Genomic DNA, 19,656 nt, shown 5'->3' with positions numbered 1-19,656 from the left:
CCCCACATCTGGAATGAGAATATGGAAGTGGGAGAGTCCTTGAAAGACTGAGCTGTAGTGGAAAGATGGCTCAGGAAGGAGAAAGTACACTGAATCCAGGTTGGAGGGATTGAGTAAGAGTCCATGTGGGTCCAGTTAGAGTGTCTGCTAACCAAATCATCAGGTCATTGGATGGAAGATGCAATGGATGGTGACAGGAAGGCTGGTTATGGATGGAAGTGGCCAGGGGGTCTAAGATAGGGTTAGGAGTAGGATTTCCACAGAGATGAGGAGAAACAGCAGGAGTTGTTTACAATGGCTTTTCCAAGGAAAGAGAGATAGATGATGTGGTGCTAGTCTTAATTTCTGGTCCTAAGGCCTTAGTCTTGGGTCTGATACTGAACTGATGGTATCCTCCTGATCTGATTTGTGACTTTCTCATACTTCTAACATGTACGCACAAAAGGCACACAGACACATGGAAGACACAAACAAAGCAAGCTGTTAATGCCAATGAAGGAACTTTTCCTTGATTTTAATTATCCTGGAAAAGAAGATGGAAGTGGACTAATATTTTAGAAGAAAGAATAAACAATCCTCATCCCATGTACTGAAATCCCTCAGAAATTATCAAGTGCCCATGGCAGTTAAGCTTAAGAGAGAAAAACGTCTAATGGTAACAACAGAAGACCTAAATTTTGCTGCCGTATCTGGGGTAAGAGCTTTCAGGAGGGTAGAACTGGAGAGAGAATGGCTAATCCCCTGAATACTTGGTTCCCTCTATTTACAATTAACTTCTATTTTTCTCCCAATGGTCTTTTCCCACCCTAAACTTAATTATGATGTGGGAAATGGGATGCTTTAGGGTTGCTGATTGGAAATAAAAGTTTATTCTTTCTCCTCCTCTCTCTCTCTGTATCCCCTCTTGTCCAGCCATGTACAGTATATATCTCTGTTTGTGCAGTCACCCCCTTTTTATACATTTCCTAGCATTTATTCCTAAGCCACCAAAAATATTTCACTGTTCTCCCATGTAACCAAACGATTATGAAAAAAAATTAATAAACTGGAATGAAAACTAGGATTGAGATGATCTACAGAACAAACTTTCCAATAGTTGAAAGCCCTTGCAATATTGCATTGCAATATCCTGATTCAGCTCAAAGTTTTTATATCAAAACTGTTAGAATAAGGAAGCTTGGGGTACAGTGCTGTTATACAAAAAGGTAAATAGGGAAACTGACACCTACAATTTAAGAACAATTATTTTACTAATAATGATTGAATCAAAAAAGGGTACAGCAACTGTGAAAAAAGTGTCTAGCTGCATTATGGGCAAGATAAATATTTTTTTAAAAATGCCTTAGCTGGCTTTTTAACCCAATACAGATAGAGAACAGAGATTCTCCTAAAAAATTAGTCAACTCATTTAGGCAATGCTTTAAACTGTTCTTCAGAAGTGTCACTGGCTGTTATCTGAAATGAAAGCAGCATTTAGAGGAGAATGTATAACTGAGTTAACTTTCTTACAAAAAGAAAGCGTCAGCCGTTTGAAATCTTCTCTAAAGGGAGATAGTTGAATGGCATCACAATTTAGGCTCTAAAGACATTAATGAACAATTGATTTAGAAGAAGAGAGAGAGATAGACATCTTGAAAAGTAATAAAATTGTCTCCATGCTGATATTTACTCAACAGAAATGTTACAAGCACAGCAAAAGACACCTAAATTATTAGCAAATCAATTAAAAAAGAAACTTGCTCTGATGAAAATTAACTCATGTCTAGTGAATTAAAGGGAAACATTCTGAAGCTAAAGTGATAAATAAATTGTTGGTAGAGTTTTATGCTATTCTTCAGAACACATGGACCTAAATAAAATAGATTATTTTCTAGACTCTTAAAATCACTCCTATATCAGAGATTCATTGAATGAGTTTCAATCAATCATTCTCCAAGGAGAAAACAGAAGAAGTAATTTAGAGATTTGAAATTAAATAAGTGCCCTGGAGTTGATGGCAGTTATTTATTTCTTTAAAAAAAACCCATAACAATTGTCTGTTATGTATATTCTCTCTGATTCACAGCATTACATCTGATTAGTTATGATATCAAAGCTTAACAAAGACAGTTAGTTGACTCCTGCTACCAATTATACTTTTGAACCAAGATCAAAAGATTTTTACAGCTTGCTTGGACAAAAGGCTAAGTAAATTTATTGCAGATTCGATTACTTTGGATCAAAATGGATTGATTTAAGATAAATAAATCCTATTATGAGAAATTTAAATTGGATTTTTGATGGAAATGATCTAAAACCTCACTAATTCCTAGATATTTGTAAAGCTTCAGTCCAACTTCAATCCTCATTATCTAAAATGGTAGAGAAGTACAAGTTAAATACAAAGTGTTACAAGATGTAAAGGAAAGAGGAGGATTGGGTTTACTGGATTTGAAACTATATTCTGCAGCTTGTTGTTTGGTTTGGATAAAAGAATTGGTGTTGCTGAGAAACAAAAGACTTTTAGAGTTTGGAGGGCATGGATATTTATGGTATGATAAAAAAATTAATGTGACTTTTTTAAAAAAAACATTTTATTAGGCATGCCATACTAAGAATATGGAATAGATATAAACCCAGACTGTGCCTGAAAACACCTCTATGGATCTCAGCACAAGATGCATTTTACAGAAGAGAAACAACAGGCAATGGTTAACATATCAGGAATTATTGGAGAATCACCAAGGGGAATATAAAATTAAATCAAGAGAGCAACTAATGGCAGAAGGATATGGTTGTTAATGGTTTTCCCATTTACTTAATTTTAATTTATTTATTTATTATTTTTATTTTTATTACAGCCCTAAGGCCAGACACAATAAAACTATACATAATAACAATCTTACATTAATACATATATATACATATAAAAGGCAATCAATATATTATGATCCAAAATTTGTTTAAAATAAAAATACTAAATGAATTAAAATAAAATACTGTGTTAAAAATTACAAATCTAAGTGATGGTACGATGTATTGTGCAGATGGTAGCACAAAACTGGGCAACCTGGGAGGATACTTTTGGGTTCTTATCTGAAAGAAGTAGCATTAGGTAGAAGTCACTCTCCCTACCTGGAAATTTCTTCAGTAATGGATATATAAGGCTCTGTCTAGAGTCCTTATATAGGGAACAATATAATAGCATATGGCTTAGGGTTTCTATTGAACTGTTCCACATGGACATAGCTGAAGGTGCATAGGAGTACCCTTAAAATGTCCGAAAAAGGACTGCTGAGGGCAACGCGTCCAGCCTGGCTAAAGTAAAAGCTTTACAAAACTTCAAAATTATGATAGATGATAGATAAGAAGCTGGAACGAACCCTTCCGGAAGCAATTGGCGGATATTGGGGTGTAGCACCTTACTTAAATTTGTTTGTTGTTTCAGGGCAGTTCTAGTGTTATCGTATCCTAATGAGCACAGACTTTCCGTAGAAAAGCCCAACAATTTAATTTTGTTTAAGGCTTTTTTTTAGCCAAGATGACTTAAAATGATCTCTAAATATTAATGGGGCTAAACCTATAGGCAACATAATTAGCCCTAACCAGAAGATCAAAAGAAGGAACCATGCTCTGGCATCCAGTGAGGCTATACCTATTTATACCCTAAGGATAGCATTTTTGATACTTTTTGCTGCCATCAATATGGCTCTAATAAACCTATTCTGGATGGTTTCAATAGAATTGAGCTTAGCAAGGGAGCAGATCTGAGAGCCATACAGAAGCTGAGGGACTACCTTAGCCTGAAAGACCTTGCAAGCTGCAGGAATATAATGGGCTCCTTTGGAATGATAGAATCTTGTAATAGCTGATTCAGTACGCTGTGCAACACTTGCCCAGTATAGAAAATGAGCGGTCCAGGATAAGGAAGCATGGAACTGCACTCCAAGGTATTTATAAGTGTGCACCTGTTCAATTGGGGTCCCATTTAGTTGCCATTTGTGAACCTTACATTGATGTCGGGCAAAAACTAAAACTTTAGTTTTCTCATAATTTATTGAAAGTTTTTGATCTGTGCAAAATAAAGCCAGTGCCCTAAGAGTTTCCCATTTACAGTTATCAGAAAGATTTAAAATGGATAAAAAGACTTATGGTATGCAAAGTAAGAAAGAATTTGAAGTGCAGTTGTGTACAGATGATGAACATGTAATTGCTAAAATGTATAAACTTGTGTTGAAATTTGAAATGAAAGAACAGGTTAAAGAATGTATGATAAAGTGAGCTAAGAATTTTGGTTATAATACAGAGATGGATCAATTGGAAAATAATGTGCAAAAGGGTTGAAATTTACATTATGTTATGATCTTATTTTTATAAAATGATGTATTGGCGGTACATAACACCAGAGAAATTTTCTAGACTGTATATAGGCATTCCAAATGTATGTTGGAAATGTGAACAACATGAAGGGACAGAGAATCATGCTCAGTGGACATGTAAAAAAGTTAAAAATATTTGGATTCAAATATACCTACCCACTGATGCAGAGGATTTTAAAGATTAATACTCAGTTGAAGCCAGGACTTTTCTTCTTAGCACTGATGGATACATAGTTAGAAAGAGTCATGGAAGATTATATCAATATATGTGGCGAGATCATTATATGCACAAAGATGGAAAACTTCAGCATTACCTACCATGGAGGGATGGTTGGTGAAATTGACAGAAGTTGCTGAGATGGCCAAACTGACTTCGATTAGAGAATGGTCATTATTGACATTCATCAATGACTAGAAACCTCTTATGGACTTTTTATGTAAAAAAGGTGATGTTTTGACTTATGGTTTTGATGATTAGAAAGAGTAGGTTATAGAAAGAAGGGAATTATGATGTAATTTTACAGAGAGAGGTTTGATTAGGATTGTATGTATGACTGCCAATAGGAAGATCAGAAGCCACTTCTTTACATTTTTTCCCCATGTTTTCTGTTCTTTTATTTTTTTTTCTCCTTTTTTCGTTGACCCTTCTTTTCTTTTTCACATTTACTGTTTTTTCTTTGAATATATTTCTTACTATATATGTAAAATCTTTCAATAAAAAGTATTTAAAAAAAAAAAGAAAATCAGAAGCTGGGGCAAATGTCAGTTTTCATAGCTGGAATGGCAGATCTGCTGCCATCAAGATATTTCTGTCATCTGAGCTGTTCTGTCTATTCAGATTCTTCCAACTTCGATCTATTCTAGTTGAAAGAATCTGAATAGATAGAACAGCTGACACTTATGACACAATGCAATCCAATATGAATGTAGGAAATGAGACATCTCAGAAGATCAGGCCAACAGACTCTCCCTTTACTACATTTCTGAATGCTTAGGGGCAGTTTTGTTTGTTTGCAAACTGGGGGATTCCAGAACAGTTTCCTCACAATGCCATTTTTAGGGGCTTTTCTTCTAATTGATAGTTTTATGGCAATGTCCTTTGCTGGCTCCTGCATAGTCCATTTCCAGTTATAGCTGACTCCAAGAATGCCCTTTTGTACTAAATGTTTTCAAAACCTACTGGTCAATTTATTAATTATATAAATTCAAAGAGATGACCATCTCACAATTGTGATTCTGGGAGGTGCATGTGGAATAAAACAAACAAAATGAAATACAATGAAAAAAGGTAAGAACAAAATAATGGTGGCTGGGAATGAACCCAACTGTCATGAGCACCGTTGCGCTGATTGTGTCAGCACAACGGCACATACAACAATACAAGGAAACAGGGGCAAAGGATTAAAAAGGTATGAAAGCAAAGTCAAAGGCAAGCAACAGACACCGGCAACAAGGTAACGACTCCAGCCGGAAAAGCCATTCAAAAAGATACATTGTAAAACTGACAACGCCTGAGCACGAGGCACGCCTGGAGCTGTCAAAGAAGCACGAAAGATCATCGCCCGGCTCAAAGTCATCACCGGCCGGAGGAAGAGGATTAAGCAGACGCCCGGGGCAACAGCAGGGGCCCCGCGACCCCTCACCCACCGGCCACGGAACATTCGGGGCTTGGGGCTTACACAACCCAAAGCGGGGGGAGCGCTGACCGGCGCGGGCTATTTAAATCCCGCGCTCCCTCCACTCTCAGCTTTTCACTAGGCATGCACTATACTTAAATAAAACCAGAACCTGATTTCTCCTAAATTAGTGTCTGTATTTTATTGGGTAGCAGGCAGAGCCTGACACCAACTGTAATCATAAGAAGGACAAAAAGTGATGGGCTCACTTGTCCTGAAGACCCAATGCCCGAGGGGACTTCCCAGTCTTCAAGGACTTCCACAATGCTAGCAGGGTTGGGGTTCCATGAATCTCAAAGGCAGGTGTTGCAACAGAGAGGGCACACTTCTGCAGTCCCACAACATGGCAATGTTTAATAGATAGGATCCAAAGCATGCCCACCCTGTTGGATCAAGTGGGATGGGCAGAAATAAATGGGGAGAGGTGCTTCTGAAAATAACCTGAATCCATGCCAAAATTATGCACGAGGTATATCTGGAAGGCAGCAAAGATTCTTGTTTCTCATTTTTCCGTCTTTCCAGAAAGTACTTGGCAGTGCTAGTGGCCTTTACCAGCATGAACACAAAGACACCAAATCACACAAAATGACATTTTGAAAATCAAAGAATATCTGTAGCAAGATGCACAGATATGGAGCATGCAGTGTGGCATAATGGGAGCATTGAACCATGGGTGAGAGATTGACAAAGAAACTAGCTCAGTTTTTCTCCAAAGAGAAACTATAATATCTCAAAATAGTGATTCGAGTGCCTGATACCTGGTCATAGCAGAAAGACAGACTTCAAATAGTTGTCTCCAGAAGACAACTTGGATAAAAATGCATGACTCCCAAGGATTAAATTAGTATGCACTGCTGGTAGAAAGAACAAACAAACCTTTTGTGACAGCAGTGAACCTAAAGCTATAACCTGGGACAATTAAATTAATCAATGCAATACATATAGTAGATGGGACGTGGTGGCGCTGCGGGTTAAACCGCTGAGCTGTCGATCGGAAGGTCGGCGGTTCGAAACCGTGCGGCGGGGTGAGCTCCCGTTGCTAGTCCCAGCTCCTGCACACCAAGCAGTTCGAAAACATGCCAATGTGAGTAGATCAATAGGTACTGCTTCGGCGGGAAGGTAACGGCGTTCCGAGTCGTCATGCTGGCCACATGACCCGGAAGTGTCTATGACAACGCCGGCTCCAAGGCTTAGAAACGGAGATGAGCACCGCCCCCTAGAGTCGGATTCGACTGGACTTTACGTCAAGGGAAACCTTTACCTTTACCTTTACCTAATACATATAGTGAAGGAATGCATTCTGCTGAAGAGATCAAACATTCCTCTGAGTTAAATTTAACCCGCAGAATGTCAAGAAAATCTGCTCTCCATGGTGGAAAGGCATCAAGATGGACTCAAGAGTTTATCAATATCCATACATTTATTTGTTGCAATAGAGCTTCTCATTTATCTCCAGTGTTAATGTGACAAGACAGTATCATAAAAAATGTAAGAGCAGGAAGTTTCAGTGTACACTACAACAGTGATCTATCTCCTACTGGAACTAGATCACTGAAATTCAAGATGGAATCTATAACATATTTTGGAATATATGAAAACTGTAGATTCACAATCTTAATCCACTGGGGATGGGAATATTGGCTAGCTTTAAAAATGAACTGTGCAGGGACAAACATAATACCTAGTTTGGCCCAGAGATATGATTTTCATATTATTTTTTGTCTCTTCAATTAAACAGAACTGAACAGAGGAGAACATCTGGGAAATGGAACCAGTGTTATTACATCATTTGCTATCAACAGTTTCTTCAGTCTCATAGCCTCATAATAGAATATTTAACATTTTCATATTTATTCTAGCTCAGTTTTTAGTAAATATCATGGATTTAAGGCTAGCAAAATAGACTTAATTGTCTATCCAAAGGGAGATTCTGGGAGACTAGGAGTATGTATCCTAAATATTTGGGTGTGAACTGAATGGTATCCCTACTTAATATGCTATGGTTGAATGGATCAATATAGGAACAATTTCAGTCAACTGGATTTTCTATCACCTATCCAATTTTCTTGAGACATTTGCCTTCCTTCTTGTGTAATTCAGCACTATTGAATTTAATGACAAATATATAGTTTGCTGCTGTTCAGAGCGGCAATAAAAAGTCTTATCACACCATATATTCTGGCTATTATACATTCATTAGGCATGTGAATGCATTTCAGAATGAGCTAAAAATGGAATCAAATGAGCCCCTTTCAGATCAGCACTCAATTGTTTCAAAATAAAGAGATTGAATATGAATAATTTTTCATCTGCATCAGAAATTGCATTCTGCCCATCATTTACTTACATGAGCAAGTGGCAGCTTATCGTATCACTGACAGTAGCAACACATTAATATATGATTATTTATTTCATGATTGACAACCACATGTTTGGAATATGGCACAATTGGTATATCAAATCACAACTGCTTAACTTGACTCAGTCTTCCCCAAGCTGGTTCTCTTTAGATGTGTTGGGCTATTCTAGAATTTTACAAGAGTTCTACCACACATTACATTGTCAAGTGGCAGCTTATCCACTGCTGGCAATAGCAATGCATCAGTCTACAATTGTTTTCACAATTACCAACCACAGGCTTAGAAAAGTGCTGAATTGGTGTGTGCAGACACTAAGCCTCCCAGATTGATTCTGGTTAACTTCCCCAAGCTAGCGCTCTTCAGATGTGTTAGACTACAACTTCCATCATCCTCAGTTCACATGATCCTTGGAGATGTAATCCACTGCCAGTGATTCATATGGATTAAACATGATCTGAAAGACCATTAGTGCTTTGTGGACCTGCCTGGGGTGTCAAGTTGTTACAAGTCTATCAGGCACTGTAACAGAACATCCTCCATAATGGTATGAGGAGATGTTCCGTTACGTGACTAAAAAGATGGCTTACAGGATGTAGGTAACGGCACGATGACCCATACAGGTTGTATTATCAATATTCTAGAATTTTACAAGAGTTCTATCATGCATATGTTCATACATATACCGTGCATGTACCAAAGAAAAAAGTCACAATCCCAGATACAGGTTCCCTAGCACGTGTTACAGGACCTTGAGAGGTTATGCAGGCCAAAGTTGCTTGCTACACCAAGAATCTCTGGGAAAGAAACATCTGGAACTGACAGAGGCAAGAGATAACATCTTTTAGGTTATATACAGGCTAATGTGAAAATTCACCACCCGTATCTGGAAATGTTCTGTCACATCAAGGCCAGAGCAAGATAGGTGACTCTTAATTACAGCAATGGCAACAAAAGGCCTTGGAGCTGCTTCAGGCAAAAGGGGTAAAAACAGGACATTATTTTCCACCCTTAATGGAGGAATGCTCTATGGCATTACATTGGCATATGAAATTCCCCAGTATTTCTAAGATTTCTGTTTTTCCAAGTTCATTTAAAATCCACTACTTCAACATGACAATTCAACATGACAAATCATCAATCTTTAATACGGTCACAGACCAGAATTACAAATTAAAAAAAAACAAAACATTGAAATACGTTAAAATACATTAAAAATACATTAAATGAAATGAACAAAACATGATAATATATTTACAGATTAATAGAGTCATCAATGGGCAGTCGAGGTCTGCCTAATTTGCAGATAGTATAGCAAAATTTAGCTACATTCAGGGAAACTAAGTCATTCTAATCAGATAACAACAACTGAACATAAAAGAGATCAGAATTCCCTGGATATTTTATCAAATGAGGGGTTATTAAATGCGTTCATGAATCCTTATAAAGAATACAATATCGCAGGACATGCTCTATAGCTTCAATAGCCCCTTGTCCACAGGGGCACAGTCTCAACTCGTATGGGTTGAGTGGCCCTCCAAAACTGCTGTGGGAAGCACATTACAATGTGTCAAAGTAAGCGCCCTCTGAAATTTGGAGACAGTTATATGATTTTGGTATCTCGCTGGCTTATAAGAAAAGGCTTGATCGCCCAAAAAAACACTCTTAGGCAAAGCTGACCGGTCCTGCTGGATTTCCAGGTCTTTGATACGCTGCTTGAATTCACTAAGTGCATGCTCATAGCCCATCATTAGGAGTGACTCACTAGAAAAGCCAAGATGTTGTAGTTTTTGTGAGATGGTCCTGAACCATCCTGATTTATAATTATCCTTAGAAAGGAAAGAACCCAAACCTGTTATGACAGATCACGATGACCAACAATTTCTAAGAAGATTTTTAACTACGTTTGAAGTAAGAAGCACTGAGTCTGTTGAATGGTTGAGCAACACGGATGTCAGTGATGTGCTGAAGGATAATAAAGACATTGCAAATAAGTTCCATCAGTCCTTTCACTCTGCTTTTCTTATGGAAATTGTAGGACAGATTTTTATGCTTGGATGATTTCTTTTTCATAGTAACTCAAATAACTGAGTAATCAGAAGAGGCAAGAGATGAAGTTATTGCATCTAGCATTTGGCCCATTTTCCTTCCCAGCTTTTTAAGATGGGGATCTGCTCATTCTCGTAACCATGGCCTTTGAGTGAACTGACAAAGAAGCTGTTTAACTGATAAGAGAAGAATATCCAGGTGTTCAGAATGAAAATTATTCTCATTGCATTCTATAGATGGCTGATTAACAAATTAAATCACCAAGTAGATACTGTAGCGACTTCAATTTCCTTAAGGAGTTCAAATGTAAAATTGCTATCCCTCTCACAAAAACATACAACTTCTCTCTAAAATCATCATTTGAAATCAAGGGCTCCATAATATCAGAATTAACTCCAGCGCATAAATATAGGATCAAGAGAGGATACAGAAAGTCAGCTTACTTTGTCCTCTTGATAGATTAATGGAAGTTTACTTAAAAATAAAAAATATAGAAAGAAGAGCCCATCTTGCTAAAGAGGAAGGGACATGATTTCTGGAAGATAAAGTCTAATCTTACTGGCCTTTTAGACTTTTTAGACAATATCAGTCAATAATTCAATGGATGTACTTGGATTTTCTGAAAGCAATTGACACACTCAAAATTCCTGAGCAAATGTAGTAACCTTGGGATCAGAGCACAGCTTCTCTTATAGACTGCTTGTTAAAAAAGCAAGAAATTCAAAATGCCGGTTCTGGAGAATGGAGCCTTTCCATTGGATAAGGTGACTTTTCAAATGGAAAAATGTGTGAAATAAATCCCCCAAGGAACCATTTTGGGGTTCGTGTCTTTAATTTGCTTACAAATGAACTGGAAATATGAATGAGCAGTAAGAGAGCTAAATTCTTTATAGATTGCACATTCCAAAGGAAATTCTGAAATTTTCAAAAGGATTTTTCCAAACTGGATGAATGGATTTAAACCGAGAGGTACAGTTCATGGAAAGCAAGTGAAAACGAATGCATATCTGAAGTAAATGAATCCAAAACTGGATATACACCCTAACGATAATGTTGCCTTTGTCTCACCTCAGCTCATGAGTGAGACAGGCTTAAACAGGCCTTACGTGCTCCATTTTGAAGTAAAACTACCTGGGTCACCGTTCCCCCACCCAGTTGAACAGTTGTTCAGTGGGCTGGTATTGAGTGTTGTGTAGTGACAACCAGTTGTCACGCTCTTCTGGGCAGCTCCCCCAGCCTACCCAACAGCAGGAATCAAGGAAGGGAGGTTGCTGAGTTTTGAAAGAACCTGCTGCTTGATTTACTGTAGAAATTTCCCTGTTTAAACAGGTGCTTTCTTTTGGGATGATACCCAGAGTCCTGCAGGAGAGGCACATCAGCCACCTGTCTAAACTTGCCACTTCCCCAAGGCTCATCCCTACATTACTGGCCCTGACTGGTGGATGGATTCCTGCTGGCTGGGGAAAGCAGGAGAGCAGCAAAACCAGGTGGTTTAACCAATCACTTTGCTGAATGCTCCCACCCATGTGAAATCAGGACACTACCATTTGGCCAGCTGCCAGATCTGTGGCAGGTAAGGTAGGAGAGGGATTGCCAATGGGGACAGTAAATTTTATGCTGGCTGGGATAGTTGCTTGCCAATTCCTAGCTTGTAGACAGCACTTGGTGAAAGGCTCGTAGTCTGACAATAAGATTCAAAGATAATATCCTCTTTTGGATAATAAAAGAGTGTAATTTCAGGTCTGCAGCAGATTTTAAATAGTTACAAATTGTATGCTTAAACAAGCCCACTGACTTGAGCAAACATTTTTTTCAATTAAAATAGCATCTAGCATTAAAACCCAACCAACCCAACCTCTGATGATGTTTTGACTATTAAATATTTTGTGCCGTACCAAGGTTTTTCTGCCTGTGTACCTGCACCGCTGGTGATGCCTTGCTGTCTCTACCTGGAATAGAAAGAGGACAGCAGAAAAAGAGGGGGAAGGAACTGAGCAGACAACAAGTAATTTCTGGGAATCCACAAGGGATCCCAGCAAATATAGGGTGGGATGAGCCACATATGCTTTCCATGGTAGCACACCGATCTTCGTTATAAGGCAGCCAGGTGCTTCCTTCTCCGGCCATCCCTTTCCTAATCCTGATAAAACTCTTGATCTAAGGTAGTATCTTATGTCACAGAACCCCTGGTTTGTTCCCTATGCCCTAATACCAGAACTGGGAGCTAGTGCCTTCCCCCTCTGTCAATTCCATCCTTTCTAAACCGTGTACTAGTATAATTTCCACTGAACTGGCCTATGCAGGAGTTATCTGTTCACAATTGCCAGCATGGTGCATACTAAACCCAAGTCTGCTGTGTGAATAGAGCAAATAATCTAACACAACAGTTGTGCAATCTTTATTCTTACAAAGGATATTCTTTTGTTTAGTCTACCTGGAGTGCTCCAGCCACTGTGTGAAAAAAAGAACACCATGTGTGTAAACTTTTCTCTTCCTGTGGCCAGCCTGATAAAATTACATCCCTAGCATAAGTCAAAGTTCTGCTCCACTGCCCATCCCGTTTCCCCCCAACCCTACCTTTTCTGACTTTACCCTTTATCCTCATCCAGAAGTACCCCAATTATTAATGTTAATTAAATGTATAATTGTGAATCAAATACTGTTTTTGTGGCAATGTCATCTATCCTAACACTTACCACAAGTGACAAATACACCAAGGCATGTATCCATAGAAATAACATCCTTGAAGAAAGGGGCTTCTTGTAGGACTCAAGTTCTTTGCTGGAGTAACCAGTGGGAGTTTAGATACCAAAAGGTGACAATCATTGTGGTAAAAAATAAATGTCCTTGCCTTCACAACTGTGCCACCAATCACTCAAACCTCAGACTAGACCAGGTCTTCTGGCATCCATGATCTGTAAGGTGTGCTGCTGGCCATGCCCACCCTCTCTCCCAATGACTCCATCACAAGTGAGGGGGAGACCAGGAAGCTTTGGGGGCAGACAAGGTCCTTACTAGGCCTATAGAAAGCCAGAAGGTTCCTATGGCATAGGTGGATGATATGTCTTTTTTAGGTGGCTGTCATGGTGCTGGTACTGATGGAGAAGTCACTGCTGAGTCACTAACTGGAGAGTACTTTCACATCATGCAGTCAAATCCAGGATTTTTCTGGGCTGTGTCTCTCAGTGGAATGATGTTCCCCAACCTGAGATGGACTGGGCAAACTGGGATAACTGCCAGTATGGCACCTAGATCAGGACCACAACTGGAGCAAACTGTTAAAGGTCTCTACTATGCTATATTTAGTGTAGAGTAAACAAAAAAAGCTATGGTTTTTACCTATGTCTGCAGAGTAACATGTAATCTGACATATGTTGGGGAAAATTTCCTGTGATCTGTTGAGTCTGGCCCAAGCTGGGAAGAGATCTGAGCTTTGGCAGCCATGTCTTTGCCATGTGTCTCTGAAAGGTCTTCTGTGAAGACAAGGGATAACTGTGGCCCAGATCTTGCAAAACAAAGATCTTTGAAAGGTTTCATAACCATTCAAGAAGGCAGAAAGAGATATCAAGGCAAGACCTAGCATGCAGGCTGAATGGCAGTGAAGCATCTGCTCGTCATTTCCATTGCTACAAGTGCTTTCCTTTAGACTTAAGCCACATGGAAAATGTTATCACCTTAAGCACATATTGTGCTGTGTAATTGTGCAAGACCCTGGCAAGTGGGGAGCTGGTGGGGCTTTGGACTGAGGAGATAAGATCCCGGGAAGGATATAAAGAGGGAGAGATTCCTTCAGAAAGTTCCATTCAAATTTAGACAATACCAACAGACAGAATGAAAGTCCTGTGGATCTTTGCCTTCCTCGGAGCAGCAGGTGAGTTTTAAAACATGTATTTGATTTTGGTACCATCTTTTATGTTGTAGTGTGCCTATGCAGCAAAACAGTAAAATGAAAGATGTACAGTTTCAAACCCAAGGTATGGGAATTTTTCCCAATACTTTGTTATTTTCGCACACTTTTCTTACATGTATTTAGTCCACTGTGATGAATGTAGACATGTTTTACTGTAACAAGAAGGGCAAAGAAACCTCCCTCAGAACACAAAACAGCCTTTTTGAAATTCCTTTGGATTCACTTAAAATTAAATTCCTTGGATAACTGACTTAAGAGAGAGCCCTAGATTTGCTTTGTATTGTACTTTGGGTAAAACCTACTGAAAATCTACGTAGGTACACTGATAAATATACACAGTCTGTCTTCTCTCTTAGAATTCCTCTTAGGATTCACCTGAGAATAAACCTAAATAAGTTCTACCTTTCGATTTTGGTATTATTTGGGGGGGGGGGAGTGTATGTATGTGTGTTGTCTCTCCTGTTTTCCTCATTGCTCCAAATTTCTATCTCTGTCCCTCTTTCCTTTAGCAAATATAGTGGGTATCATCATTTATCTGAAGTGGGAATGATTGTGGGAATGGGGTTAGGATCAGAGGCATCTACAGGATCCATTTTGGGGGGGGGGGCTGCCTTCAAGTCAGTGTTGACTCCTGGAAACTGCCTGGGCTAGCCCCTGCAGTTTTCTTGGCAAGGTTTTTGCAGAAGTGGTTTGGGAGAGGGACTGGCCCAAGGTCCCCCAGCTGGCTTTGTGTCTGAGGTGGGACTAGAGCTCACAGTCTCCCAGTTTCTAGACTGATTTTATTTATTTTTATTTATTATTAAATTTCTCTACCGCCCATCTCACATATAACGACTCTATGATGCCATAACCACTCCCCCAAACTGGCTGTCACAGAACCTGATGTTTTAATCCAAATGATGAAACAGGTGCCAAGCCATCATGATGCAAGCTCCACGCCTTTTGTACCCATTTGAGACTTCTCAGCACACATACAAAAGGGGTGAAGCTTGTGTTGTGACAGTGAGACATTCATTTTGTCATTTGCATCCCCATACGTACCTTCCCTCCTCTCACAGATACTTCTGGTTGGGTTGGTATATTGTAGAGTCTCAACCCAATCCAAAGAGCTACTCATTATTCTGTGAGCTAGACAGTGAAAAGAATTGTACATTTTAAACTGTAAGTGGGGCTTGCATATTAAATATCATTCCTCCTTATAGAATAAAACAAAATACATAGAAAACTAGACTATTTGGGAGTTAGCTTAATGCCTAGAATTATTCTCTCTGAAATTCCATGTTTTATATGTGTATATGTTAGTGTTTAGCTGTGTATGATTTCTTTTGACATGGAGGAACTTTCAGGCACATATCATAGACATACACATGCAGACAAGGGAGGGACAATAAAGTCAAGATGGAGGGCTTTCAGATGAGCTTCATGGTGGACTCAGATGTCTCTGAAGAAGTGAAGATGGCGTTGCAGCGGTGACCAGTGGTCACAGAACAAATTCTGGCTGGTGGAGCCTCTCTGGACAAGGAGAGACCAAGAGATCACCCACCTGTACTCCCAACAGCTGCTCCTCATGAGGTGACCTCAGGAATTGAATGCTCTTGTGGCTGACTCGTGAGTTGAGCAGCCAGGATTTGAGGGAAAGCTAGCACACTCACACCCATAGCACAGCCCTTAAAGGACGCTGAGTTGGCTCAAAGCCTCATTTTCTTAATCACTTTTGGAAGCAATCAATTTACAGTTGGCAGGAAGGAAAAAAAAAGCCACCCAGTGAGTCAGCCTTCATTTGAGATCAAAGAAAAAAAAATGAAAATAATAATTTTAAGAATTTAAAACTAAAAGCAAAAAAGCTTAAGATTTTGACCTAAGAAAGTTATAAACAGACAAGTTTGAATTGAAAGAGTTGATAGTTTGACAAAAGTCCTTTTGATATTACTTAGAACCAATTAAATGAACAGACCATACCTTTGGGGGAATGTTGATGGTTTAACATCAAAGGAAAAGACAGTTGGTAGACTGTGTGACTGTGTGAAAAAAGGAAAGACTCTGAAATACCCACAATGGAGGAATGGCTGGTGAGGATGACAGAATTAGCAGAGATGGCAAAATTGACTTGTTTGATTAGAGAAAGGACAATAACTACATTTATTAGTGATTGGAAATCCGTTATGGACTTTTTGCTGAAAAAGAAGAAAATGAACTTGTGATTTATGGGTTTGATGGTTAGAAAGTGTAGACTATGGAAAGAAGGAAATTATGTTGTAACCTTAGAGAGAGAGGGTAAAATATAAATGTACTTGTAACTACTGTTAAGAAGATTAGAAGCCACTTCTTTGTAACCTTTCCTTTCCTCCTTTCCTCTCCTCTCTTTCTTTCTTTGCATGTTTTTCACTTACTTATTACTTTCCTTTACTTTCCTTACTTTTTCCTTTCAAAATTTGTATGGTTTTTATTCTTTTAAAAATTTCTTTAATAAAAATTGTATATACATACATACATAGTCAAGATGGCAGCCACAACTGTGTGATCTGCCCTTTTTTTTTACTTTTTTGACGTGCTCCCTTGGGACACCCCTGAATATGTGGCTGGAGAAGTATCTATGTGCTGAGGTAGTACAAACCACAGTTTATCACCAGTATACTGGGAATTAGGCCTCATAAATTAGTAATGCTTGAGGAAGGTATTAGGGGCTGTCTTATCCCACATGCTTTGAGGATTTCTAGGAAGAATCTACTTGAAGTTCAGCCTTTGTAAGAAGTAAAAGCTATATGGATTAGAGGACAGGCCTTCTCTATAGTGGCCTCATATTAGGGAGTAAGATACCTCCAGAGATGTACTTGGCCCTTTAAATTCCTTTAAGCAGGCATTTGATATGGTGTTGATTATTGGCAATTATTTTTAATTATTTTTAGTTATCCTTTAATGTTGCTTTTATATGTGAGTAGAGTTACTTTATAAGGTGCCTCTTTTCTGCTGCTGTTTTCTTGCATGCCACCCAAGATCTTTGGAGTGGCTAGTCTAAAAATCATGGCTAATGAATGAATAAATGAGTCAAATAAGAATTCAGCAGCTGCAATACAAACTGATTTGATATATACAAAAACAGGAGAGTTGTGCTTACCCTCTATAAATGGCACCTGTGCCTTCAGGGCCAGATCCTGGCATCAGGAAAACGTGAACTCCATTTGGTTTGCTAGTTCTACATGTTGATGTCCCTTCTCTTGTTAGTTGCTGCCACCTTGGATGAGAATGACGACGACAAGATTGTTGGAGGATATACCTGTCGGAGAAACTCTGTCCCTTATCAGGTGTCACTGAATGCCGGTTACCATTTCTGTGGCGGTTCCCTCATCCATGACCAATGGGTCCTTTCGGCTGCTCACTGCTTCAAATCGTGAGTGAAGGGTATTTTTATATGGATATTAAAGCAACTTTTGGTAAAAAAAGGAGACATCTTTAGCCATGGAAGCTGAAAATGTGCTAGCAATACATCACTGGCATCTTTACATAAGAAAATCTTGCATACTTGTGAGCCTACTTTCATTTATTTCTAGTCTGTTTTTTCATTGTTAAAAACAACCCTAAAGCAGAGAAATTTCCCTACCTCTGATATCAAGATAACTGCCTATCCTATGATCCATCCTATGATATATACTAGGATAGTAATAAGTAAATCACCTGAATGAATCAATTACAGTTAAGCGGAGAAGTAATAAAGATGGCACAAAAAAGCACTTCTGGAGACAGGCTTCCTTCCATTACATACATTAATTTGCTAATCTTATTCATTATATGAAAGTCACATCTCAGAGCTATCGATTTAAGAAGCACATTTTTAACCAGATGGTTGCATCTGGGTCTAGATTGTGATACCACAGTCCGGTTCAGATTCTCCAAAGGCAGTGAACTGACTCAGGATTAAAATGTAGCAAGCAGAAAGTACCCATTTGTTAAGAAGAAGCGGCGATGTCAGATCCTAGAATTATAACAAGCTAGTCCTGTTCAGAAACTTCCCACCATCTACCAAACATCAGGAATTACTTTATTCTGTTTCTTTGTAACTTAAGAGGGCTTTATGGCCTAAGTACAGTAATTCCTGATGTTTTGTAGGAACATGACCTATTACCTTGTTCCTAAGTGGGAATCTTAGGTTTTTAAAGTTAGACCTATGCTTAGGCCTTAGAACGTAAGACTAGGTCTAACTTCAAAAACCTAAGATTCCTACTTTTAGTTCTTGTATTTCATTAATAATAACTTAGTATTAGGGCAGAACATTATTTAAACCTTGTACTGTAGTTGTTTACAAGTTTTAAAAATCCACTTCTGTGATTAAGGATGTGGAAAACAACAAAAATTGTATCCACTTTATTGTTGACACTAGGAGGGCAATATTCCAGTCTGACTGAAATTTCACCAACTTTCTTTTTTGTTTTAAAGTTTCTTAACCATTTATATTTGCAATATCTGGAGATTTAGTATGTGTTTGACTTCTCTTGACTAACTAGAACGTGAAAAAATGAATTTCCAAGGATATGAACGCTCAGATGTTGGTTTATTTTTAAAAAAAGCTTAAAAAGAAAAGGATACCAGTGACTGCTGGGAATCAAATACAAGATTTATTGATATTGATTTATATTCTAATTCTTGCATCTCTTTCTCCCACCCATATGATGCAATGGGCTAGAAGCCAGTCTCTTCTGGGTGGGAGTCTCTCCCTTCCCTTGTTTTGGTAACAGACTGATCTGCTATCAGGTTGTTACTTGGGCTTCTGAGAACTGCCCCTCACAATATGCATCTTCCACTAAGTTAAGTAACTGTTATATAAAGTGTCTCAGCCCATTTTTGAAGGCAGTTTGCCTTGCATTAAATGTGGCTTTAACATAGGCAATGGCTCAGTGGTTAAGATGCCAGGCTTGTTGATTGGAAAGTTGCAAGTTCAGTGGTTCGAGACCTGAGCGCCGCGTGGCGGAGTGAGCTCCTGCACTCACCCCAGCTCCTGCCAACCTAGCAATTTGAAAGCATGCAAATGCGAGTAAATAAATAGGGACCACTTTGGTGGGATGGTAACAGTGTTCCGTGCCTGTCATGCCGGCCACATGACTGCAGAAGTGTCTTCGGGCAGCGCTGGCTCTTCAGCTAAAAAACAGAGATGAGCACCGCCCCCTAGAATTGGACACAACTGTGCTGGGGAAACCTTTACCTTTACCTTTTTCTTTATGTGGGATTTTTAAAACACGATTTGTTTAGAATTTGATTAGGATAAGCAAACATCAGACCTTCTTAGTCTGATGCCAACATTTCTGCTCCTGTGG

The 19,656-nt window shown here is 38.8% G+C and overlaps 1 protein-coding gene across 2 annotated transcripts in view; it reads left to right on the top strand.

The window, feature by feature from the left end:
- Positions 1–19,656, top strand: part of LOC134491184 (anionic trypsin-like) — a 30,764-nt gene that overhangs the window by 7,312 nt on the left and 3,796 nt on the right. The window contains exons 1-2 of one of the 2 annotated variants that reach the window (XM_063294754.1): positions 14,266–14,311; positions 17,573–17,738. In XM_063294754.1, coding sequence (XP_063150824.1) covers positions 14,272–14,311; positions 17,573–17,738 — 206 coding nt within the window. In that variant the 5' untranslated portion in view covers positions 14,266–14,271. Of the gene's footprint in view, positions 1–14,265; positions 14,312–17,572; positions 17,739–19,656 lie in introns of those variants that run through there. The other variant, XM_063294755.1, reaches the window with a different exon arrangement.

The sequence above is a fragment of the Candoia aspera genome, chromosome 2 (assembly GCF_035149785.1).
Source record: "Candoia aspera isolate rCanAsp1 chromosome 2, rCanAsp1.hap2, whole genome shotgun sequence".
Classification (NCBI taxonomy): domain Eukaryota; kingdom Metazoa; phylum Chordata; class Lepidosauria; order Squamata; family Boidae; genus Candoia; species Candoia aspera.
Note: the sequence above shows the minus strand (reverse complement) of the source record. Positions and strands in the feature narration are given on the sequence as shown.